The 26,903-nt window shown below is 37.1% G+C and overlaps 3 protein-coding genes across 5 annotated transcripts; 2 read left to right on the top strand and 1 right to left on the bottom strand.

The window, feature by feature from the left end:
- The first annotated feature begins 24 nt into the window (after positions 1–24).
- On the top strand, positions 25–14,370 carry LOC149027190 (arginine biosynthesis protein ArgJ family). The gene is made up of 17 exons (XM_089160199.1): positions 25–406; positions 767–892; positions 3,414–3,537; positions 3,729–3,802; positions 4,685–4,729; positions 5,372–5,422; positions 6,438–6,506; positions 6,690–6,748; positions 6,823–6,892; positions 7,400–7,480; positions 7,574–7,660; positions 10,471–10,593; positions 11,062–11,124; positions 11,659–11,736; positions 11,828–11,985; positions 13,259–13,329; positions 13,734–14,370. Exons 1-17 carry the CDS (start codon positions 335–337, stop codon positions 13,814–13,816), a joined length of 1,434 nt encoding a protein of 477 aa, XP_089016325.1. The 5' UTR covers positions 25–334; the 3' UTR covers positions 13,817–14,370.
- An 895-nt stretch (positions 14,371–15,265) lies between these two features.
- LOC149027189 (uncharacterized) lies at positions 15,266–19,537 on the bottom strand. Of its 3 annotated transcripts, XM_089160224.1 has the most exons (4): positions 18,787–19,537; positions 17,923–18,431; positions 16,126–16,598; positions 15,266–16,030 (listed from the first exon to the last, which is right to left on the bottom strand). In XM_089160224.1, exons 2-3 carry the CDS (start codon positions 18,349–18,351, stop codon positions 16,173–16,175), a joined length of 855 nt encoding a protein of 284 aa, XP_089016350.1. In that variant the 5' UTR covers positions 18,352–18,431; positions 18,787–19,537; the 3' UTR covers positions 15,266–16,030; positions 16,126–16,172. The 3 variants fall into 3 exon arrangements, with proteins under 3 accessions (XP_089016350.1, XP_089016336.1, XP_089016343.1); XM_089160210.1 differs by having other exon boundaries at positions 15,267–16,598; XM_089160217.1 differs by having other exon boundaries at positions 15,267–16,598; positions 17,923–18,372.
- Positions 19,538–24,606: 5,069 nt separating this feature from the next.
- On the top strand, positions 24,607–25,640 carry LOC149027188 (histone H2A). The gene is made up of 2 exons (XM_089160187.1): positions 24,607–24,908; positions 25,238–25,640. The coding sequence occupies exons 1-2, from the start codon at positions 24,702–24,704 to the stop codon at positions 25,481–25,483; spliced, it is 453 nt and encodes a 150-aa protein (XP_089016313.1). The 5' UTR covers positions 24,607–24,701; the 3' UTR covers positions 25,484–25,640.
- The last annotated feature ends 1,263 nt before the right edge of the window (positions 25,641–26,903 follow it).

Raw genomic sequence — 26,903 nt, 5'->3', positions numbered from 1 at the left:
CTACTCGCTGTAAGATAATTATTATTGGAAAAAAAGAGGTTCCACTGAAAGTGATATGCGACAAGATATAATTATTCGTGTTGGGAAACTTACCGTAAAAGGAGATCGATTCGGAAAAGGCCAAAAGGGAATCGTCCCGCCTTTTTTTCGTGTTTGTTTTCATTTTTCTCTGAACCCACTGGGAGATCAGCCAAAGCATATACCAGCTCTGCTTGAGCTCAGAACAGACCATAAAATACACGCGGAAGATTGAAGAGGTAAACCCTAAATCGTTTTGCCGCTTTCCGTCTCTTATTACGTTTCATTGCCTCGCCGAATTTTCGCATACGAAGCAATGGCAGCTCAAATGGCTTTCTCTCTTCATCCGCATGTTGCTATCCGAGTTCCCGAAATCAGTGGAAGAAAGGTGAGTGCTCTCGAGTAAGAGAACTTGAATGTCTAAAAGCTTTAACATGGTTTCTTTTATTTATTTTTCGTTTTCATTTGTACTAAGACTTAATTTCGTCGTTCCTAATGGAATTTAATTATTTGGATTGTGCTTTGAATACTTGGATGAATCTTTCGTGTTGGGTTTTGTTGACAAATAGCATGATATTACTTCTCTCTCCAAGGAGTTACTAATCATGATCAATGATCTTACCAGTTTCAAGACTGAAATGGGAAACAGATTATTAATGGGTGGTTGGTTTCAATTCCTAATTTGTTTTAAACATTATTAGAATGTGGAACTATTGCGCACGTCATAGTACTTTCACGTATTTTGCAGCCATGGCGCTCTTTTTGTTCTTCGCGGCGTGATTTTAGGGTTGTCATTGCTTCTTCTAGTGTCGATGAGCCCTCAAAATACGTACCTCCAGCGCCAATTCTTCTTCCAGAAGGACCATGGAAGCTGGTGAGGATCTTTCGGTACTTTTTTTTTTTATTTCATTCATACATACGGACTGAAATATATATATATATTGCTGTAGACGAGTTACTTTTTTTGGTTTGTGATTGATTGCCTTCCAAGTGCTCATGCTGTATATCCTACAAGAATTTAGCCTGTATGGCAAAAAGTACAGTCTCAAGTTTGAGGACTCCCTTAGATCAGCACCACCAAATGTAGCACTTAATAATGTGGGTTGATCTTTTATTTTTAGTTTTTATATTTAATTATGTTTTTTAAGTTTGTTTCTTTGCTGTGTTTGAGTTGAACTCCTAATTGGGGAATTCCAGATAGGACTTTTACTTTCTATTTTATTGTCACTGATTTGGTTATCTATACATGCCAGCTTTTGTGAGCTCTCCACCATCTGGAAATCTGGAGATAGGATAACCTGAGCCTGGGCTGAGATACCCCATTCTTTTACTTCCATTGATTTCAAGGTTTCAGGGTTTGCAAGTCTTGATACTGAGCTAGCCAATCTCAAGAGGTTCTTCAAGTTTGCTGGAAATTCTCCGCAAGTTGTTTGATCTTTTTCTTGGGCATTCTTTTCAGTTTTTGAGTTGCTTCCAATATCAATGTCAATCATCACAGCAAGGACCAAGTTTCCATAATTGAAAGTGAGAAAAAAAATCTGTTTTGTTCCTTTCTTGCTTTCTTTCTTTTCTTTCCTTTTTTTTCTTTCCCTCCTCCCCAACTAGAAAGCTGATTGATCTCTTTTTCCTTCATTGGGTTTCATCCTGCATCTAAGAGGATTATCCAAACCTATTTGCAGTTTCACTAGAGGCCTTGAAATGCCCTAGTATGGAGGAGTGATTTAATCCATAGTGAAGGAACTAAAAGAGTTTAGGAAGGATACATAATATCCTTTGGAGAAGTAATAAGAGACATGCATGGCTTAGGTCTTATATCAAGAATGTCCTTGAGTAGAGCTGCTGATTATAGCCCATCCCACTAGTTGGGGTAAGGTTTAGTTGTTGTATTTGCAGCTTCAACAGTTTGTTGGTTTGTGGTTTCATATTATTCAGTTCTCTTGTTCACTTGTTTTTGAGATCTGATTGTTATCTTTATTGTTCCTTGTTGGTTATTAAGTTGATCCTACCTGGGATTAGACCTATTCAGGTTCTAGTCTTATGTTATAGAGAAACCAATTACAACAGGACCTCTTTTTTGGGGGGTTTGGGGAGGGGATGGGAGTGGGACATTAGGTAGTCTTTCCATCTCCAATGCCAACCATACATTTCCTTGTTCTGTTGATTGAATCATTAACATGGAAAAGGCACAGTTCTGCAAATGATGAAGTTAATAGCTGCAAGTAGTAAATACCTAGAAGGTTGATGAGTCACAAAAACAGTAATAGTTGCATGTTCCACATTGACAGCTGAAAGAATGCTCCAAATGCCTGAATGAAGATTGACCTTACACGCCCATGCATGTAAAAAATCCTGAAGGATATCCTTGTTCGGTTGATTGAATCATTAACATGGACAAGGCACAGTTCTGCAAATGTGGTTAATAGCTGAGTAATAATAGGGTGGGTGGTGTTTGCCTTTTTTTTTTTCTGTTGTTATAAGCTAATTTTGGTTTCAATGGAGATTAAACGGTAGGGAAGCCTTGTTCTGTTGATTGAATCCCCAACATGGAAAGTAGACATAGTTCTGCTAAATGATGAAGGCAATAGCTGAAGTAATAAGTACCCAAAAGGTTGATGATTAGCTGCATGACTCTGCACCTTGCCAATGCATGAAGTTGTAGATCCATTTCCTAGACCCCCAGTTGCAAATAGTGTGCTTAGTTAGAAGTTAGAACTTAGGCAATGTTTGACTACAGTTGAGATTGAAGCGAAGGAAGAACATATTTTCAAACCTTAAAAGGAAAAAAAAACTTTTGTAGTCATTATGCCATTGATTGTATAAATTACTGAAATTTCTTACCAGATTTAACCATTATAGATCTGACACATAATTTTTATTTTACTTTTTAACCATGTGGAATTGGATACAAAGTAAAGTGAAATTTCATAACCAAGTATATGGGTAATTGTTCAAAAGTTTCCCTATTAGTTTGGAAATTCCACTTTCCTTTGCTTTAATCCCCTTTAAAACGAAACAAAGCCTTAGTTGTCCATATTTCATGGGCTCATTGTCATTCTCTAATTTTATCTGTAGGTTTGTGCTTCCTTTGTTAGAAATGAAAAAATGCATTAGACAATTCAGGCTGATTGTCGAACCCTGGAATATTCCATAACCTTTGGCTGTGCAGACATTTTGTTAGATTGTCCAACTATCTGATTGTTGCACTCCAGCAATGCTTTACAACTTAAATTGTAATTTTACTTTGCTAGTTCTTCACTTCTTTTGGTTCATGTGAGCTGTAGTTTGTTGATTTAGGGGTATCTTTATTTTTTATTTCAGTAACTTTGCTCAACTGGTGAGACTGTGTGCATAAAAGATCTGCTTGTACTAATTCTTTAGCATTGACAATACTGTAGATTCCAGGTGGAGTAACTGCAGCGAAGGGATTCAAAGCTGCAGGGTTGTATGGAGGACTCCGTGCAGTAGGAGAGAAACCTGACCTTGCACTTGTAACATGTGATGTTGATGCAGTCGCTGCAGGTTAGTTTCATTCTGATAAGGTCCCTCCAAGTTTATGATATTTAAAACTCTACCTGTCTGGGGGACTTCAATGTTGCTTCCACATTTTCCTTGACTTTTTGGTTGCAATTCCTTCTGGTACTTGGAAGTTTCAAAGGAGGAGATAAAATGATTTTAAAGTTTCTAACAATGTCATATTCTACTATTTTCAGGGACGTTCACAAGAAATGCTCTACCTGCTGCACCAGTTATGTATTGTAAGCAAGCACTGGAGAAGTCCCAATCAGTATGTCACTATCAGTTCTATTTGCCTTATTTTAATAGGGTTATTTGTAGAAGTTGCTGAGTCTTGCAGTTATATAAAGTGGATGCCTGGTAATTTTGATAATTGAAGTGAACAAATGGAACCATGGTTGGCACACCATTTAGGTGGCCCAAACCGTTGGAGTGGACTTGGACCGTTAGGCAACCAAAATGACCATCAGTGCCTGGATGCCTTTACTGCTCTGAATGCAATATTAAGACCGGTCCCTGTTTGTGTCCCTCTTTGCAACGGCCTTGCTTCAGCCAGTGAAGGTGTTTGTTTGGAATCAGTTCCATCAGTAACAACTTTCACTGGTAGTTATCTGCTATTACTGTTTCATAAAACTTCCTATGGGGCTTTATGGTCACAATAACTAATTCTGAATCTCATGGACAATATTGTCCTACTGTAGCCCATCTTTTCATTTTTCAGTAAATTTTTGTAATTTATTTAAAAAAAACTGTAAAAGCTTCTTGAAGATTAGAAAGCAGAAGGTTTGGATCAGTTCCCAGTAAACTCATGTTCAACTATAACATTGTCAAAGCATATTTTCAAGTTCAAACATGCTTTTTCTTGCCCTCATTTTCTTATCATTTTAAAGCTGAAACATGCTTTGCTCATCCTGTACACATTTCTGCACGTGAATCTTCTCCAAAATGAGTGTGAAGTTTCTTTGGGACTTGTGATCAATATTTTCTTTTTCAAATTGCCAGTTGCTGGTTTTGGGGCAGGATTTTGTTTGTTGTTGTTCGTATTCTTGCTAAATAATGAGCTGTGAGACATTTTCTTCTCCCCATAAAATAAATAATGAGATTTCATCTGGAATTTTTCGAATTCTAAAGATTTACAATTGAACTTCTTCAGGCACGTGCTATTTTAATTAATGCTGGTCAAGCAAATGCAGCTACAGTAAGTACATCTGTCTTTTTTTTCTTTCTTAATTCTTAAATCTAGCAGTTCCTTGACATCTTGTTGGATTTCCAGTTATTATGATGATTGGTAACTTTGGTGATTATTAACAATACAATGATGTTCATAATTATGGTGATACAGTGTTCTCTGTGTTGTTCAAGTTGATGTTTAAGCCTTGTAGGTTAGTGGTGGTATTGAGGGGACCCTTATTACGCATGTTATATTTAATCATGAATCTAAAAGAGTCATTCCATTATTAGTTTTTTTCAGAGTAAAAACACAAACTGTGAGCCTTTCTTTTACCAGGTGATTCTTTTAGTTCTTCTATTTTCTCCTTTTTCATCCTCCCTTCTTCTCTGGTCCTGAAGATATTAACTTTTACTTCTTTACAGTTACAGCAATAGCTCAACACCCATCTTCCCAGGTATTGAATAACGAGTGAAGTAGTCAACTGCATTTTTCAAAACTTCAATCAGTCGATCTTAGTACTTAGTTTTTAGTTTTTTCAGTTGCTGTTAGTTGATACTTTTATGTCTATGTTTTTTCACTTTATTTTATTTATTGAGGTTTCTCTGGGTCTGTGGGCTCAGGGGAGAGCTAATTGTGTAGTGCCTAAGGATACCTGCCAATTTGTTTTAGGGTGATGCTGGCTATCAGGATGTGATTGAATGTGCGAGTGCTGTTGCAAAGGTATTCAGCTTTCAACTCTCTCATTTCAAACTTGGTCTTATAAGAATCAAGTGTGATGCAGTAGCACTACCAATGAATTTCTGTGGGTTTGATGTCTCAACATATCAAACCTGATATTATGTTCTTCAGTACTTCTTTGAAAGTACAATTTCTATCAAGATTACTTTGTTGCATTTTTTCTTTTTCTTTTTCAGTATTAATGAGGCTAGTCGGGGTTCAGTTCAAGTTACATAATTGAATTAAGCAATATAATGAGAACTTTGCTAGTTTCTTATTTTAGTAAGTTATTCATTTGGTTCAAGTCTTTCAAAAGTCTAAATTTGAAGTCATCTAAGAATTGGTAATGAAAACTCTTTCAGTGGATGAGATATGGTTTCTGATAGTAATTATCCTCCATAAGTTTTGACATTGAAACTGGAAGCTGTTTAGTGTACAGTCAGCTATCTTTCTTCTTGGTCTTCTTGTGTGGTTCTTTTATGAATTGAAGTATGAAACCCACAAGTCCCTAATACTAACCAGTAACTTATGGTTTACACTTAAATTTTAGATTAATCTTCTCCATTCTCTAACTAACCTGGTCTGCAATTTCACTTTTAGTGATTTGGCTCTTTTTTTTTTTTTATTATTAATCTTTGGATCTTGCAAACTGAATTCTGTTTTGGGCTTAGATCTTTAGTTTCAAGTACTTGAACCAAATCATTGAATCTATCATTTTTCCACATTTCTGATTCAAATTCTCAGTTGGGATTTGAATTTGAAATCCTTCTCTCCTCTATTAGAATTTGTGTCTGTTGTTTTGATGTCAGAAGAATCTATCTGGTGTTTGTTTTGGACATTTTGCATTACTAATCAGGGTTTCTGGTCAGATTGTGTGGTTTCTTATTCTATTCCTATTTCAAAAGTTCTGTCAGAATGCCAGATTATTATATATTCAGAACTTCTGTGTTATTAATGTCTTCTATGCCCTGTTGGTTTGCTAATCTGACTGCATATGTTTGTTTGCACCAATTTGCAGCTTCTACAATTAAGGCTAGAAGAAGTATTGATTGAATCGACTGGTGTGATTGGTCAGCGGATAAAAAAGGTGGGTGTTGACATAGTTTTTACTGAGTCTACTTTTAGCACTTTGTCGTTGCGTATGCATTGCTTAAAAATTTAACATCGTATCTTTTGGTCTAGATGTCTTTAGGGCTTGAATATGATTTGCTTACTGCTTCTCTTCCAATTGCCTTGGACTAATTTCTTTTCATAATGTTGCTTTACCCAGGATGCTCTCCTGAACTCACTGCCAAGGCTAGTTAGCTTGCTGTCTTCTAATGTTGAAGGGTATTTCTCATTGTCTCTCTCTTTCAACTTCTGGTTTACAAGTTGAGTTTAGTTTCTTTCCTTTGGTTGCACAGGGCAGATTCTGCAGCAGTGGCCATAACAACAACCGACCTTGTGAGGAAGACTGTGGCTGTTGAGACTGAGGTATGAATAATCCTCTGGGGTAGCATATATATGCTTTTCCTCTTGGATTGTAGGGCCTGAGAAATAGGGTCAGTAATGAATGCACTTTCTAGTCATCTGAGCAATATGTTGAGCTTCAGCCATCTAGATCTTGTCAAGTTGGGGCATGTTCTCTTTTTGTTTTGGGTGTAGGGGGTTCAAAGGAAAGCCGCATATGGAGGCAGCAGAATTGAAGAAGCAAGCGGATTGAATATCATCCAAAAAAAATTTATTTATTTATTTATTTCTCTTTTCATTCAACTCTGTAATAGTTCATGTTAAAAGCTGTTTCTCATTAGGCTAGAATTTCAACTTCTTACCTCACCAAAGGTAGAGGTAACATTATATTATAAGCTTTTTGTTGTGGTTCACTAGATATATGCTGTTAAGAAGTAACATTATATTATAAGCTTTTGGTTGTGGTTCACTAGATATCATGCTGTTAAGAAGAGCTAATCTATCTTCTGTTATGCAATTTAAATGATGTAGGTCGGGGGCAAGCAAGTAAGAATCGGAGGAATGGCAAAAGGGTCTGGGATGATTCATCCAGACATGGCAACTATGCTTGGTGTATGTCCTCTATTTCCCCCTCTCTCTTTGTTTGTTGTTTTTAAAAAAATTGCACTTTCATGATAAATTTTCCTACAATAAATACTGTTTTAGGTTATAACAACGGATGCCCTGGTAACTGCTGATGTTTGGAGGAAGATGGTACAGATTGCAGTGGACCGAAGTTTCAACCAGATTACGGTAAATACCACTCTTTTTCCTTTTCAATGCTTAAAGTAAAATTTTGAGAAAAAATTCTTGCACTGAGGGGTCCAGAAGCGTCAATGGTAAGCACTATTAAGATATGTGTGATTACCACTTCGATTGTAACCACACTATGTGGGATCCACCGCAGATTGGATAAGATCTGATTTTATTCTGCCCAGATTTTATTTTATTTCCTTAGCTTCTACTTATTAGATTGTGATGTTACTTTCTATCTTTGCCGATGTTTCTGCTATTGAAGCTTGGTTGACCAGCAAACCCAGTCTAGTCTTAGTTTCGATCTCTGTGTAGCTCAATTTGGGATTCTAGACTGAGATTAGTTATTTTTCTATCAATTAAGTGCTATGTGAGGGGAAGGGTACCATATGCAATGTCTCTCCCTCTTCTTCATTCCCTTCTTCTTCACTCTTCTCTTTTTTTCTTCCTGCAGTTCTGGTCTGAGATAGCAACAACTGTAACAAGCACAATCCATTAATGAATTGTTTCTTGAAGCGAACCCTTTTTTTTTTTTTTTTTTTTGAGGGGGGGGGGTCCTCAATTGAATCTCAGTAATTTTGATGTGGAGATGGTAGACCAATAGGTAGTCCAATCAAGGGTTGTAAATCAGTAACTAAAATCTGTTTGCAAATCCATGTTTGAGCTTGGAGAATCTGAATCTGTCTGAAAATTAATCGGTTTGAGAGTCATTTCAAGGTTCTCTTGTTAGTGGTGAAACCATAGTTCAGAAGGGATTTGATGAAGACTGTGAACTTACATGATGAATTGTAGCTGATATTTTGATTCATCCTGTTGTTGCTATTTCTCAATTTGCTACCATAGTTGAAGATAAATCTACTGTTGGATCATACCTATTACTGCTGTTACGATGGTTGATTACTCATCCTTTACTGCTGAAGTAATAATATTCTAAAGAAACATCTATTCTGCTAATAATTGTTGTTGCATGAATATCATAATCCGTTCGGATTCCATTATATTATTTATATATGCTATCACAACCACCTATCTGGTCTGGAGTAACCGACACTGCCTTTTACCTACCCTATTTGGTCCAAAGTGAGGACTCCTTAATCTCAACCTAGACCGATTCAAATAATAATTTTAAAATAGATTTTTTTTTTTTGGGGGGGGGGGGGGAGGGGGATAACCAATTTGAAAACAGAACTGAACTCCTAGTAGTACTTAACTTGAAAATAAAATTTAAAAAGGACTTCTATATATAGAACTATATAAGGATGGCTACTTACCTAACGTAGACTATTTCAAATAACAAAATATAAGTAGATTTGGACTCCTAGAGGATTACTGATTATAATTAGGCCTTGTTGGCTCTCAAGTCGGTCTGCCCCAAAATTACCAGAATACCCCTGGTGCCAAAAATATGCTTTAGTGCTACTAGGCAGTGCTGTGGGCTTGCTGGTCCTGTATCACCCAACTGAAAGTCCTTGCTGCATCAAAATTCTGAATGGTCCAAAGTTTTATATCCATTTTGGGAGGCGCGGGCTCGTAAAATGGAAGTTATCAGTGCAGCAGAAGGGAGTCCCAGCTAGCTTTGATCTGACCTCAAAGAGAATGGAATTCCAAGTATGCTGAAGGTATCTGACTGAAAACTCTCACTTGAAATAGATGTACCATTGGGTATAAACTCTATCTAATGCAGGATAGGAGTTCTGTTTAGAAAAGTCTTGTCCTGAAATATCCAAGGAAATAACGATTACTTAACAGAATAAAAGACTTAACTAATAAATAATCCTGTATTCTTGCATGCTACCCACAACTAGTGAGCTCATTGAAGTGGTTTGTTATAATAAATCCCGTTTGACCCAAGATATATGACATAACCAAGGGCTTATTTCTAATAAGCCTTCTGTGTCAGAATCACCTGGACCTTTGATTGGAAGTGGTTATGATAGAACCCTCTCTGAATTCCTATTAATCTCTTACTGCTAACAGATATATGAGAAAGTAATACCTGAAAGTTATGAACTCAGAATAGCATAACAGCAGAATAACTCAGAACAGTGTAACAGCAACTCTGATATGGATATAGCTGCTGAGTACAGATTGATTATACTACTGATAAACACTTCTAAAACTCAGATAAGCTAGAACAGCCGATGTCTAGCTAACCCCCCAGAGGTTTCCCTCCTCAAGCACTTGCTTGTCTCTTTTCTCCTCCTCTTTTTCCAGCTCCTCCCCCCTCCTTTTCATACTTACCTCACCAACGTAACAAACTCTAACCGACTCCCACTCTCCTATCCAATCTCCTTCTGCCAGCTGGAATATCTGCTCTGCTGCTCTTGGCCACAGCAGACTCGTGGTTGCTGTCCAATAGGGAATTGCCACCTGTCCCAACCCCTGCCTCAGATACGAGTGGTGCTATGTTCTCTCTTGTCCCTGCTGTAAGTGATACTGATTTCCCCTGTTTAACCTTGCATCTGTATACCTGAATAACAAGGGGCTTATCAGGTTACTTTGCAGAATAGCTTTTGACTTGTAGTCATGGTTCAACATTGGGTGTCATATTCAGATAGTCAAGAGTTATGCATATGTAATATACATTTTCAGTAATTTTTCTTAGTTACTAACTTACTCATGCTTTCAAGCAAGCGTTGATGAATATTTAATACTAATGCACGTTGATCATTTGTTGCTTGGTGGCAAAATATGCATTTCACCACTGCTGTCAAAGACTCCACTTGTAGTTATCTTCCACATAAGAGTTTTTTTTAGATGTATACCTTTGGTTCTGTCCTAAACCTGGTTTTCGTGGGGAGTTGATGCAGGTAGATGGAGACACTAGTACAAATGATACTGTTATAGCTTTGGCTAGTGGAGTATCAGGATCAAGCAGGATTTCTTCTTTGGAGAGTCATGAGGCAAGACAACTTCAAGCCTGCCTTGATGCAGTGAGTTCTGCTCTCCTGCAACTCTGTTTGCAGCATAGTTGTATGCAGATAAATTGTTTTTCATCCTTATAGAGATAAAACTTTCATTGTTCTCTTGTCTTCCTACAAAAGTTACATGCTTTAAAATAAGAGGGCATGCTGTTTTTAACAAATATTTCTTTTCTTCATTCTTTAAACCTCAGAGAGCAGGGAAGTAAGATTACAGTTCCGTTATTTTTCTTTTTTGGAGTAGTCTTTGTCTCTTCTGATGTGGCTGTTTTTATAAGATTGCCTTCAAATCAGAAACTCTTGCAGCGTATTCCTAGAATTATGTTTGTTTGTTCTTCTTCTTTCTTTTTTTTTTTTTGGCGGGGGGGGGGGGGTGTTTGGATTAGCAATAGGGTTCATGTAGCTATAGTTGCTCAAGTGATGATGATGACAATGATGTTGGAGTCACTGCCTGAAGCTAACCGTGCATCCTTTTTGCAGGTAATGCAGGGTCTTGCAAAATCGGTAGCATGGGATGGAGAAGGAGCTACATGCTTGATCGAGGTTTTGTATTCCTTTATTAAATGTCCATGTTACATCACAACTTTTTGAGTAGTCTCGTGAAAGAGTGGAAGATTTGTTGAAGCATGCATGCTAGGAATTATCAAAAACTTTTTACTCTTTTCTTTCTATGGTGTTTACTTTTAATTCAGTATTTAATCTTATTGTCATAGTGAATTTCTCTTCCACATGCTATTTAGGATGTCCGCCATTTGTGGTAAATTAATTCTTACCATAATAGATCATGCAGCCTCTCATTTCCTGAATTTGTGCAAGCCCAAATCAGTAGATCACCTTGTCCAAGTCACAGTTGGGGATTTTGGAACAGCTTATGCCCTACCTGCTAGTTGAACTTCCATCAGTTCTACCATTTTCTTCTATTTCAGATAGTCCACTAATTGCTTTGTATAGGTAGGATTATAGATGGAGAACATTAATGAAACGAGATATTCATAAATGATGTAGAACCTAAGATTTATCGTATTTGATCCAAGGGAAATGTGTAATCCTTTTTAGTAATTCTCTGAAAATGTGCAGGTTACTGTTACTGGTGCCAATACTGAGGCTGAAGCAGCGAAGATAGCTCGCTCAGTGGCATCCTCTTCCCTTGTCAAGGCATGGCTCTGAGCTCTTCCATGTATAGTATCATTGCATTCATTTGATTTATCATGGCAGTGAAATTTCTCTTGTCAAATATACTCTTCAGGCTGCTGTATACGGCAGAGATCCAAATTGGGGACGCATTGCTTGTGCTGTTGGTTATGGATATAGCCAAGCAGGAACTACTTTAAATCCAAAGGAGATTCAAATTTTGCTTGGTGATATTCTGCTCATGGATGAAGGACAGCCACTTCCATTTGACAGGTGAGCCCTGAGCATGTTCTTTCTAGAGGGATTGCATAAGAAATCATATCTAAACAGGTCAAATATGCTAACTACTTCACAAAGATATTTCATGAAACCTTATTGATGGGTCTCCCCCAATTGACAGATGAGCAGATTGTTTAATGCAAGATCTCAAGTGAAAAAAAAGACAGGCCCTTTTGTCAGATGTGTCAACCCTTTGGACAGAATAAAGACCATCTTTTATTTACACATGATTTCCAAGGTGGTATCTGGTTTGATGGGATATTACCACGTCACCCAGTTAGAAATGTATTGGCACTTGGTGGCCTCAGCCACAAGAAAGATAGGAGACCCTGAGGAATAATATATTGATAGCAAATAACTCCTTTTGGTGGTGTTTAAGAGTCCTCTCTAGTGATACTTACATCTCAAAAATTCGTTTGCTTCATATACCTAACTACAATTGTGCACACTCCTGCATGTGACAATGTTCCCTGCTTTTACGTCTCAGGGAAGATGATGTACCCAGGATGAACTTTTAGATTGGTCATATGTCCAACTTGGTGGCCCAACTTAATTATATAGCTTGTACTGGACGTCTTGACCTTCTCCCTTGTAATTTCAACTTTGCCCATTCTTTGTTTTTAACCCTTTTATGTAGCTCTTCCAATCTTTTTTGTTTTTTACTTTTGGGTTTTTTTTTTTTTTTTTTTTTGAGGGGGGGGGGGGGGGGGGGCATCAACTTTGGTACATGGGGAAGGGGAAATGTTGCAGTTGCATGTTAGTGTTTGTTCTCGGGTGGACATGTCATCCCATTGCCTTTCCATGTTCATAAGTTGGTGATAGACCTTGAAATTAGGACCACTATAATGATGACCCACTTGATCTCGTTATCATGTGAATATGTTAACTTAATTTTCGACATAGTGGTCTCCTATTTGTTGGGTGAGGATATATAGTACAAAAGCAGTTGAGTAACTTGAGTTGGCTAATGCAAGGATGCTTGATTGGTAAGACCAACTCCTCTTAGTGAAGAGGTCGTAGGTTCGACTCTTGCTGATGGGATATGTAATATCACCATCCCCTAATATAGATAGTGCCCTTGTTACCCCCAAAAAAAATTAACTTGAAAAAACTTGAGTTGGCCCATTCTTTTTTGACTGTCTATTTGTTGCCATTTGACCAACCATATCAAAGTGATGGAGAAACTCAACTGCTCTGTTTCTCTTTTCTACACACCACATCTATCCTCTCTTAGTTCTGTTTCTTAATATATTGAGGCTTTTTTCAGGACTGCAGCTAGCGCTTATCTCAGGAAGGCTGGCGAAACCCATGGTACAATTGAAATTTGCATAAGAGTTGGTAAGCTCTGAGACTCAATTACACATGTAATTAACATCACATTAATCACAAACTTATCAGGGAACTGCTAGTTTCTAACATCGAAAATGAAACTATTTGTATTTTCAAGGTGGTCAAACTCACTTGCCTCTGCCATATTTATTCCTCGTCTCTTATCAAAGATTTATACTGTACCCTCCCATACCCTCTTCCTTGGAGGCATCGCTCCATATGTTGGGGAAGGGATCAGTCTAACTGGATTGACCGGTTTGGACTTTGGAGTAGGATTCCCAGTTGCTGGACTGACCCTTCAGATTGAGTATTGATACCAAAATAATCCAAAAAATGGAGCATTGTACTTGACAATATTTCCAGCCATTTTCCATGTTGATGTCCTTATGTGGTTTTTGTTTTTCTGCTGACAGGGACTGGACAGGGTTGTGGGAAAGCATGGGGCTGTGATTTAAGCTATGATTATGTCAAAATAAATGCAGAGTACACAACATGAAAAGGAACAAGGTTCTTTCTTTTCTTTGTTGCTCTTTTTTGGGAGAAAAGAAAGATTACTTATCATCTTTGGTTCACTGCTTCTCAAGGTCAGCCAAACTTGTGGACCTAACTGGTTGGAATGCCACTATGTTCACTACCTCTTTTGTTGAAGCCACCACCTACCTAAGTGCATATAGTTTTGCAATGGACAACACTGGTTTTGTCAAGGTTAGTTAATTAACAAAGACGAAGAGCATAAAATAATATTTCCAGTTGCTTTACCACATATGGTTGTCGTCCTCAAATTTTGTGAAGTGTCAAGAATCATGTAGAAAACAGGTTACGCTTGAAAAGATCAAAGGGGAAGAGTCAATACATTTTAAGCTGTGGGTAAGATAGCCTGTCAAAAATGGAGTATAGCCTATTTATATTCATCTGTTTAAGCGTGGTGTATAATTGATAATATCTTTTTATGCAAGAAAAGCTGTTCTTTCGACTGCACAAGCCCAAGGACTTTTATTTTGCATCAATGTCAATGATTTGATAGTTGAGATGGATCATGGAGCTGAAATTTTGTGAATAGGTAAAACCTGAGGTCCTTGCAACTTGAGGATTGACAGAATTGTCCAGGTGATGGAATAAAACATTGAAATTTCTAGAACTTCACAATGGTATGTGATTGAATCTAAAATTTGAATAAAAAACCCAATTTTTCCAATAGTTGGATCTGCTAGGTTTCATTTTATGTGCAATTAGGCTTACAGTTCAAACTTGTAATCTGAATCGTGTAAATTTGGAATGTGGGATATGCCAAATGTTGTCTGGTAGGTTTGAATGTTCTAACGCCAGCAAGTTTTGTATCTGATTCCAGTAAACAAATATTTATTGCAGATTAAACATTTAATTACCATACACGGCAACATTTTGTCTGGTATCATCAACGAACTGCTCCTAATGTCTGTACCCTGATCGGGTGAAATGTGTATAACGTCTGGACCTTAGGACCTGTTTAACTTGTCCTATCTTATACTAGGATTGAGACATTATTTGATTTGGCAAAAAATGCCATAGGGTATAGAACACTTCGATGAGATTTCAACATCAGGTAGTTTTGATGGGTTTGTGATTAGAAAAGTTCCCTTCCATCAGTCAATTCAAACTGAGCCTTCTAAGCCACGTCATTCTTCTTTCATCAACCATTTCTTATCTGTATCTTATCAATTCACGCTGATGCGTGACTTCTGGACTCGCTTGCTTGGTCATTTTTGTCACGTCTCCTAATTCTTAAACTTACTTCGTCGTAATATTGAGTCATTACTGCAAAGTGTAGATGACTTTCTAAACCTTGGAAAAAGACATCTATGACTTCTGGGAGGATAGATGACACATGTTGGGAGTTTGCCAACGCTTCATCGGTTTTTTATTCTCTCATATATATCCTGTGTTAATTTTTCTACCTTTTTTTTTAATTTTTTTTTTATGATGGATATATAAACCGGGCATTTATTGCAGCTCTCATTGTAAGCAACCATAACCATATCAACAGAACAGAAAACAACACGTTTCCTACCAACTGAACAGTTGCGCAGTGTAATTTAATCAGCAATCTTCGAGATAAATAAGTGATACCCACTTTGTTGCTGTTGTGCTTGTTACATGGGCTGTGCAGCTTCAGGAAATTCTTGTGTAGAATCAACGGATGTCAAATATCAGTAAATTGAAGGAAGATATCAGCAGTTTCTCCATCTTCTCAACTCAACAATAATTTCCATTTGGCAAGTTCTAGCATCAATGAGGCGCATGGAAAGCTCAACTTGTTTAACTCTCACATAGAAAACCGTCCGTTCACATTTCATACGTAGTCGACAGTATGCTTGGTAATGGTTTTACTAAAACTGGATGGATTACAGTATTCTACCAGTTTACTGATGGATTCCTTTGGACCGCTTTGCTCCAGGACACTATCTTATGTAGAACTGGCGTTTAATGTTGTTAGCCAGCTCAACGTTTTGTAAGAAGAGAAAAATAACATGAACCTGCGCTGACTGCAATTCTAAACCCCGAAAAGAACTTTCCATGTGTACCGAGTGTTTTAACACACGCACGAAAAACCGGCATTATTTTAGGCACACACCAAGGGTTCCAAATTTGAAGTACACGACCCAACACCACGTTTAGAAAGAGGCATAGACGCAACCTACATGATACCAACCCTTAAATCAAACACAGCACACTGCAAAACCATGGCTAAACAGTCAGAAACCTCATAAGTTATTTCTCTAAAAGACTCAAGCGCAAAATATTTATCCTCATGGATTAAGGACTTGCCATGTAACAAGAGTCAAGAGACCACTTGTGATAGAAGGGAGCCTCCTTTATGTAGCCTCCGCCACCGACATATGCACCTTCGTCAGGGATGTCCGTAGGAAGCTGCGACCACAATTGGAATCTTGACCGGGGACAAAGTCCACAAGCTCCACGGTTGACTCATCAAAACCACCAAAGAGCATCCTATTGCTGCTGGCCATGGATTTCGGACGCAGGTCTGAGTTGGAGACAGATCTTCTGTTGTACTGTTTCTTGTCACTCGTGCTACCTCTTGAAGATTTGCCTCTCTGTTTGTGCTTGCTACTTTTCTTGCTGCTTCTGGAACGTTGCTGGTTATAGCTTTTAACCGTGTGCGAGAGAATTGTAATTGGTGGATCATAGACATCCGCCGCCCATGTAACTGTCAGTTTCTCCGGACGTATTCCCTGCTTCTCACGACTACCTTTCATGGCGGACACAAGCTTTGCAGGAGTCTGCAGTGAAATAAATTGTCAGCATCGCCTCATTTTTTTCACCCTTTTTTTTGCCTCTTTAAAGTGGAGGTTGCGTTGATAAATATCACTTTCATCATATCAGAATTGACTATAATAATCATAATGAATACACAACCAAAACAAGTCATAAGCGGGGAAAGCCAAAAACATAATCAGGAGAGCATCCAGATGAATCGAGAACATCAATTTCCAACTCTTATCTCCCAAATAGGCTCTTCTCTAGCTTAACAAAATGTGACTGTCTACCTGATAATACAATTTAAATTGATGCAGAATCCATAATCAAGGAACCTAGGCAACAAAAACTCCCAAATCAAATTGTTAGCTGGATTAACATGAGATGGAACAATCCGCCTCACTGTCAGCTTCTTCAGAGGGTGCTCCCTCCTGATATCCACCCTTCCAGACACAAGCTACCATGGATGCTAAGCACCTTTAGCTGTTTCTATACACATAGAGGGTGTGATTTATAAAAATTGTTACCTAAAATATTCCCCTTTTTTCCTTAAACAACTCACAATAATTGAGACAAGGAAGCAACCAATAGCTAAAAATTTCCCCAAATAAACCTACTGACACCACGACGTTGCATCTTAGTCAACAACTTTGTACATTAGCTCAATTGCAGATACTACTGAAGCAATGAATCACGTACTCAAGAAAGAAAGCAGAATCCTAATACATGTATGCCAAATGTTCAAAGACCCTGAACATATGCAAAAGCTCCCTATTTGTCCAATACTTTATTGCAATCAGGTCCACAAAAAATGGAAAAACCAAAATGCAGCAGGCAACATATCCCAATAGGATGGCATACCCAGAGCACGAGGATGCTGCTGTGTGCAGTCCAAAGAGGTTCATGATGTACACAACCTTACGATCCTTGCCCCCGCTTTCACGAAGAGACTATTTCACAACTTGGTAACAATGGAGCAACCTTACTATTGCACCAACCCTCACCCTAGCTAATGCACAAGGCTATAACAAATCATAATCAATAATTAAATTGACAGATGAAGTCGGAAAGAAAATTTGCCAAGAAAATGCATCTTCGACAAGTTGAACGATAAGGACCTTCACTTTCAAAAATCAGCATAGGTCTCTACATATAATCCTTCCCTCTATCTTAAGCCTTTAAATGTCATAAATTAACAACCCAGGGTCATTCAAGCTTTCTCATGCTCGTGATCTTGTTTAACTAGAGATCCATCTTAGCATAAATACAATGCAGATTTTCTACCAATATGCAATATTGGAAGCGGGCAATAGTGTAAATTAAATGAGCATAGAACAGACAACTTACAGGCAGAGATATGGATCTGATACAGCCTGGCCCCCTGTCGGAAGAGCTCTGTCCATTGGATTGAATACCATGCATCTCTGTTTTCTCGTCAACTGATGTATCCTTTTTAGAGCATGGAAATGTTGCAGACTTTGTCAAGCCTTTCTGAGTTGAGCTCGTTACAGATTCAGCCCATTCTATTATCCATTCACTGCACACTTTAGCCCCTGGATCGCATGTTTCATCCCTGTTTAATGATTCCAATTGTCCTGGCAATGATTCATGGACATCTTGAATGTGCAAGGTACGAGCAAGTGCATCCTCAAGACAGGCTACGGAATCATCTCCTTCGGTGGGAACACTTCGCTTATGATTTACATCTGAATGCTTTGAGTCATCAGTTCTACCATGCTCCATATCACAGACACCACAAGTAACATCCAAATCCATTGATGTTGATGATATTGCGTCCTAGAAAGACCACAGTTATAGCACTTGCACTGGGGGGAAAAGTAGTAAATAGAAGTTTCCTGCAACACACTTTACATAAAACATCTGACACAAAACTAAACGAAGAGGCAAGACCATACAGATGATTCAAAGCCTCGACATAGTGATAACCAGATTATATAATAAGTCCCCCCCCCCCCCCCCCTTTAGATTAAGAAAAAGGGAATAAGAACAACATTAGTTCAATCAAAGACGATAGGATGTCGACTGCGAGAGGCAGGTTTCCCACTTATGACAATTGTAACAGAAAGAAGCCAACAGTTTCAGATGGAAATAAGATGGACTACATACACGAATCATATAATTTTCTCTGTACAAAATGGGTCAATTGACCAGATATGATAATACTTAAATGAAATTGGATAAGAATGTTACCTTCACAAGAACAATACACAATTCTGCAACAGATCAAGTACAAAGGGCTCCTAAAGAACGACCTGATGCAATCAAATAACACAAAAGACAACGATCGCGACAAACTTCCTCCACCGCCTCGACCCGACCAATTAATAAAGAAGGGAGTGAGATACTTCAATCTATGACGTCTATAACTCTGGTTTCTTTAAAAACTTCTGATCAGGAAACGGAAAACGAAGAACAATCCCTAAAATAAGAACAGATGAGTTCTTAAGGCCAATATCAACTAAGATTACCACGCCGATTCCACTTTTCAAGATGTTTCCAACGATGAGAACAAGAACCACCACGACAAAAAGTCGCCGACACCATAGAAGATCCAAGAAGGGATTTTCCGAGCACCGAAGACATGGTCGATGCTCTTCAAAAGCAGCGATCTAAAGCCAAATCCACGGCTCCACAAACCAATAGAACACCTATAATCAAAGCTCCAGGGTCGAAGCAACAATCGATCGTGCCTTTTATAAACAGAGAAAAACCTAAATCCGTCTCAAGTCAGCCCATCGATGATCGGAAAATCGAGAAGCAGAGATCTCCTTAATGAGAAACAACGATTAACCTAGAAAACCAGATAATACGGATATTTAGAGAGAATTATGCAAAATTCCAGCACGTTTTGCAGCGATTCAACTCCAAAGAACCACGGAGCTCTGCTGGAAAACTAGACAAACCAAAAGTGACAATTCCAGCTTTTATATAGGGGGATCTCCGATCGAAGATGAAGAGTCGGTGAGAAGCAACCTAGTCCATGCCTTGTGGGAAACGATTCAACAAACTTAATCCATAACGTACACGTATCCGACGGTGGAGATTCGCACGTCCTTTTCATTTGAGATATTTTGGAAAATTAACTCTAACAGATCAAAAACCAACGCCTCGCGGATTTATTATTATTATTATTTTTTTTTTTTTTTACAAAGGGCTTTATTAAGCCGAGAGAGGGTAAGGGTGTGAATCGGTTCGGTTTCGGTGCGGTATCAACTTTGAATACCGAAAATTAGAACCGTATGGTACGGTACGATTTCGGTATTTATAAAAACGGTTCGGTATGGTTTCGATATTAAATCGGTACAGGAAAACGGTTTAAACACGGTATGTAGTGCGGTACAATTTTGGTACGAATGAACTTATGCCACTTTTGTTATTAGTTCATTAAAATCTTAATGAAATTGTGATCAACCAATCAATATAATATAAAATTAACATTGATAAAACAAATAAATCTAATTAATAATTTAATAGTTACAAAACAAGTAAATCTAAGAAGATAAGTGAATGATGAAACGAAAATTTGAAATAGGGAATTAGCAATAAGGAAAAGGTTAAGTGTTTTAATTGTAAAATTACAATTTATATTTCTTAATTTTGTACGGTACCAATTCGGTATAGTTTTGGTACATACCAACGGTATGAGTACCTAAAACCGAACCGTACCGAAGAAATTCGGTTTCGGTACGTACCGTACCGAATTTTGAACGGTACGGTACGGCGCAATTTAGACGGCGCGGTTCGATACGGTTAAATGGTTTCAGTACGCAATTGACACCCTTAAGGGAGGGGATAATAATATATCTCAACGAGAGTTGTATCCACGACCTCTTCACTAAGAAATGTTGGTTTCAATCACTAGCAGCTCTGCGTTGGCTCCACCGAAAATTTTACCTTTACCATTTCTCACTAAAAAATAAATGGTCTGGTTCTTCATGAATGAGTGACACGTATGCTTAAGTCCTATCAAAATATTAAAATTAAATTTAAATAAAAAATTGTGTTCATCTAAATCTAACATCACTTCAAATCTATAAACATGTATCACTCATTTATAAGGCAGTTTCAAAACCGGAACAAGTTTCATTGGCTTGAGTGAGGCCCTAGTACTTCGATCTGGGCTTTTCTACATTGTGGTGAAGGCTATAGACAAAGTTGTGGCGGAATCAAACTTTGAGGTACTGATCAAGATCATTACTTCAAGAGACTCAACACCACCACTTGATATTACTATTTTATAGTTGACATTACATATCTTAGTTCCTCATTGGAGGGATGTTCTTTTTTTTACATTCCTATGATGGTTAACTTTATTGCTAACCAAGGGCTGTCGATTTTGACTATGACTCAATGACCTATATCCACTCCCTCGTTACAGTCTCTTTGTAATTCTGTACCTTCGGCTCAATCATCTCAATAAAGTGGGATTTGTTACAAAAAAAAATCACTCGTTTATAAGGAAATAAATGATCTATTTTCTTGATTACCAAAAAAAAATGATATATTTTATTGCGAGGAATAAACAAGATAAAAATTTAAAGCCCCTATATAATAGACCGAATTCATATATTAAGAATGAGTATTACATGGTATAAAGAAAAATTACATGACTAGTTACTTTTAGGATTTCTATACAATAATATCCACTCAAATTTTCAATTAACAAGACTAATTAAAATCAATTTTGTGTTTATAAAACTAATTAAAACGGTGACTTATCCTCATCTTTGGACATTTTTACCCAAAGACCAACCCATGCGGCCATGCCATCAAATTTATTAACCACTTTGTTTTTTTTTTTTTTTTTTCATTTTTCATTATTTTCAGTGTTAGTTTTGGGATAAAAATGTCAACAAAATAAACAATCGTTGTTTTAGGGTTTGTATAATTATTCGAGTCTGAAAATTTCAAATATCTAGAGATTTCAAATCTATGGAGTCATAATTTATAAAATTAAAGGGTAAATATCACTTACCTCCCCTCTTAGCTAGACAAATAGCACTTACACCCCCTCTTAGTTGGATAATATCACTTACCTCCCCTCTTATCTAGCAAATATATCAAACATCTCCCCTCTGTTAACATTATCGGTTAAATTTAACTTTTACCGTTAAATATTTTTTTAAAACCCAAAATTACCCTTTACTAAAAATATTTTTTATTTTAAACCCTAAATTACCATAATCATCCTAACAATTAAAATACTAAATTATCCCTCAATTAAAATAATTATTAAAAACCAAAATACCATAGTTAAAGTTCAAATTATCTTTAATTATTAAAAGCCCAACATACTTTTTTTTTTATTTTTTTATTTATCAAACAAAAAAAAAAGGTGCTTCTATCATGTAAAATGAAAAAATGCAATTAAAAAAAAAAAGTTATGTTGATAAAATCAAGCACGTACTACTATTTTGGGTTTTTTTAATTGTTTGATAATAAAAAAATTAAAAAAAAAAAGTATGTTGGGTTTTTAATAATTAAAGATAATTTGGATTTTATCTATAGTGTTTTGGTTTTTAACAATTATTTTAATTGAGGGTAATTTAGTATTTTAACTGCTAGGTGATTACGATAATTTAGGGTTTAAAATAAAAAATATTTTTAACCGAGGATAGTTTGGGATTTTAGAAAAATACTTAACGGTAAAAGTTAAATATAATCGAAAAAGTTAACTGAGGGGAGGTGTTTGATATATTTGCTAGGTAAGAGGGGAGGTAAGTGATATTATCCAACTAAGAGGGGTGTAAGTGATATTTGTCCAGTTAAGAGGGGAGGTAAGTGATATTTACCCAAAATTAAATGTTTGGTTGTGGAATGAAATATGTGGATTCATCATAAAAAAACTATTTGATCAACATAATTTTTGTGAATGTGCAAATGTATAGCTTTTTTGAAATCTCTAGATTTTGCTCTTTACCTATAAATCTGCAGATTTAAGTTTTTAGTGTAAAAATGTGAATCTCTAGATTTCATGAATCTAGAGATTTTTACAACCAAACGGATATATTTCTTAGATTCATGAATCCAGAGATTTGAACCAAACAGACCCTTAGTTAGTTTTGTAGATTCAAAATTGGTTTTAAATTAATTAAAACATTGAGTGGAAAATTTTAAAGATAATCCTAAAAAGTAGCTAATTATGTAGTTTATCCACATTTTGATGGAGCTTACTAGTAAATTCGGATTTTGATTGCAAAAAAACCTTTGAAGAGCTTTGCCCAAACACTAAATGGCTAACAACTAAATTAGGGATTATGGTCTACAACTTAAACTTGTTTTGGTGCAGTTAGAATCATTCAAGATCGGCATATTTGCACAATTTTGACATATCAAATTACCTATTAACAATCCCAAGGAGTTGCTTCAGTTGATAAAAACTAACACTAAAGTATTTAGATTCCTTCCCCCTTCTCTTATACGAATAAGATCAAGAGGGGCCTGAAAGTCCCCAAACCAAGAACAATAATAGAAGCCTTTTAACTCACTCTTGTATGGCTTGCCCTCAATACCCTAGCTAGGTCAGCTGGGTCTTTCCCTGTTGTTCTGTTCCCACCACGAGAAATATGCACAGAAGAAGTATTCCAAGGGGGCCATCATTTTGTGCTAAAAGATGGGTTGAACGAGCAAGAAGGATTTTATCCTCGTCCGTTAGCCATACCCACTATTCACCCCTATAGAGTAAGCGTTGGTGGGGAATATACTTCGAAGTAGTTGAAAAAAAAAAGATAGTTATAGCATCAGACATGAGAAGACTACCCAATACATCTCAACACGCGCTTTTGCATATATTCATACTAATATAATTTCCATTACTGATGGACAAATATTCTTATTTGCTGACATATTCAATGCTAGAATGCGACCATCTATTAATGTGAGTATTTCCGTCTACAGAGTAGGATCTAATGGATCAAGAGTTTAAATTTTTGGTTGCCCCTGGGGACTTCTATATATAATTGCCTTTAATATACCCTCATATATACAAAAGTTACAAATATTAGAAAAGAAAAACTATGTGATTTTCATTTTTATGTCATTTGGTAAAAATTATGTGATATTACAAAATAAAAATTACCCCATGAACCATCTAGGTCAGCCCATTAGTACCATCTATTCATTGGATTTTGCTACGTTAATGCATCTGACGTGGTGGTGCCTTGTTGCCTAGTGTTGGATAGACACCACATGCATTCCATTAAATCTTAGCCGCACAAAGGCTCTTTTGGATCAAGAAAATGTCATTTTATTTACCTTAAGTTGGTATAATTTGACAAAAAGAAAAAAGTTGGAATAATTTAACTATAAAAGGGTTGCCAGTTAAAATGATCAACACGTGTTAAAAGGTCAACAGTTCGACACTCCCCTGTGGTATAATGTGCACATGCTCGAATTCTGGGCACCATTGGCACGACCAGCCCAAAAGCAACTTTTGCCTTTTCAAGAAAAAAAGAAGAAATGAAAACCCAAGTTTACATTCTATTGGTCCATGTAAGTAATTTTGCTTGGGTCATGTCTATTAAATGAGCATGATTGTCAAGCGAAGATTTCGGACTATTAGATTCTGAAATTTCAGTCGAAATTAAATTTCAACTTTTGAATTTAAACGGCTGAGATTGAAATTTCAACCAAAATTACGATATAATGCCCAAGTATTTTGCTTAACCATGTAAAGATTCCACAAATTATAGATGCATGCTATTTTGTACGGTTGCGATTTAATAGAATTTGTGTGGCATCCATCCAAGGTTGAATACCATAATTATCACCACGTCAGTTGCGCCAATCTAACAAAACTTCCGTCAAAAGCGACTTTTTGCCTTTTCAGGAAAGAATAAGAAATGGAAACCCAATCTAACATTCTATTGGTCCATTTAAGACTCCACGGATTGTAGAGGTAAGTGGTCCAAAACCGTCGATTAAAATAATGATCGAATGGTGAAAACTGCTCAATCAAAAACGGGAAATGCTGGCGATAAGAACTATATAAAAACGCCCACACAACACTCAGATTCCGAAACACTCGCTTACGCAGTTGTTCTATTTCTTCACCGGCGGAGGAGTGTGTGTTTGTTCGGCGGCGCTGTCACATATAAGTTCGAGCGATGGAGTCTTCAAAGGTGAAGAAAGGAGCCGGTGGAAGGAAGGGAGGTGGACCTAAAAAGAAGCCTGTTTCTCGCTCCGTCAAGGCTGGTTTGCAGTTTCCTGTTGGAAGAATCGGTCGTTACTTGAAGAAAGGTCGTTACTCTCAGCGTGTTGGAACCGGTGCGCCAGTGTATTTGGCGGCTGTGCTCGAATATCTCGCAGCTGAGGTACTTTCTTGCTTGCCGATTCATCTACTCTGACGTTTTTTGTACAGTAGGGTTCTTGATTTATCGGTTCTGTGTGGGAAGCAGTTGTTGGAATTAATGGTTTAGGTTGTCGATTTTGCTATAATTTTCTGAGATTCTTTCATTTTTAGTCTTCTCAAGAATTTCATGGAAGTTCATTGGTACCCTATTTTGATACTTTTCTAGTGTTATACTCTGGTTAGGTCAAAGTTTCTCAGTTTCACCTCAGTAGGGGAAATTGGAATCTGTATTGTTAGTGTTCTGACATTCTGTAGTAGGTTTTCTGATGCTAAGTGGTTTTGAAATGATAGGTTCTGGAATTAGCAGGAAATGCAGCTAGGGATAACAAGAAGAACAGAATCATCCCAAGGCACGTTCTGCTGGCGGTGAGGAACGATGAGGAGCTTGGAAAGCTCCTAGGCGGGGTAACGATTGCTTATGGTGGTGTTCTTCCTAACATCAATCCTGTTCTTCTACCCAAGAAGTCTGAGAAGGCTGCCACAGGCAATGAGACCAAATCTCCTTCCAAGGCCACCAAGTCACCCAAGAAGGCTTAGTTTTATCTCATGAATAATGGGAACTGTTGATGTGTAGATCTTTTTTTTCTTCTTTTTTTTACAATTTGAAACGCTGTACTCCTTCAATCCCCCTGACCTTGTTGATTAGGTCCTTTGATCAATGAAACTTGATTGTAGATCTTCTGGTTGATTCATTTTTACTTTTCTCTGAACTCCCGTGCTTTACTCCCGTTGTTTGTAAATTGATTTCATTGGAAATGCGGAGGAAACGCTAACATTCATGGCTGGAGCTTATGACCTTAACTGAGGTCCATTGGATGTGGAAGATTTTGAACGTGCTATGAAGTCAACACGACTTTGACCTTTCTCGAGCTCAAATCTTAATCCAAGGAAAGGGCACGCTCAGTCGCTCACGTTACAGTGTCTTGGTTTTATTCCCAAGTTGTTGACCTCTCTTTGATGAGAGTTTATAAAATGGTTATTAAGAGTCCAGATAAATTTCAAATAGAAGGATGTTCGCTCTGATTTACCCTTTTTATGGTTGATTGGAGATAAGTTTGAATGTCTGGCGATAGCATGTTGTGCCTCCTGCTCAACAGTGAACCCACAACGCGTATAAGGGGTTTCATTTATCAGAAAGTGGAAGGAAGAAAAAGTTTGGCTTACATGGAAGCGAAGAAATGAAAAAGCCGTCTTGATCATTGTAAACTCCATTCGATTTACTAATTATAATTTAGCAGTCCATCAGTTTTAAGTTGAAGAGTCCTCAACACCACTCTACCAAACTTGGGTAATTGTAGGTCAAGCTGTTACCTTGGGATAACAATTTATAAGGTTCAACAATGTTGTAGTTCACAGAATTGATACCAATCAAGCGGCAATTCCTGCTACTGAAGAAGCCCTAAAGACAGTAGCTTGGGACAAAGTTAGAGTTGAGTGTGATGGTCTGAAAATTTGGCACAAGAGATTTTGACATTACATATACCTATTCAAAACACTAAATATATCATTATATATACCTCAACATTGAATGACAAGTTCACCGTTGCTCAAGCTTATTGAAGGCAATAGACTCACTCAAATCAAATCTTAGCTAGGATATGGCTCAAACTTTGGCATCTTCAATTAGTTTCAAAAATAATCTTTTTCACTTGGAAGCTTTTGCATCAAAGACTTTCAATCCCAGTGTTGTTGAAAGAAATGTGATGTAATATTCTTACACATTATCAAATATGTGAAGCAGAGATCAATGATAAGAATCATATTTTTTTTCAATGTACAATCAGTAAACAGGTATGGCTCTTGCTCAACTCAAACTTCTGAAATAATAATACTAAAGGAATACAACAAGAAGTACTCAATCGTCTATAGATCTCAATTTCGAGCCCAGGTTAAACAACAAACTTTTTGATGCATATAATTGCCTGTGGCTGATTTGGTTGAATTGCAACAATGTAAT

This window comes from Hakea prostrata, chromosome 1 (genome assembly GCF_041222555.1).
Source record: "Hakea prostrata isolate BN-2017 chromosome 1, UWA_Hpros_2, whole genome shotgun sequence".
NCBI classification, from domain to species: Eukaryota; Viridiplantae; Streptophyta; class Magnoliopsida; order Proteales; family Proteaceae; genus Hakea; species Hakea prostrata.
The sequence above is the reverse complement of the archived record's forward strand: the minus strand, read 5'-3'. Positions and strand labels throughout refer to the sequence as shown.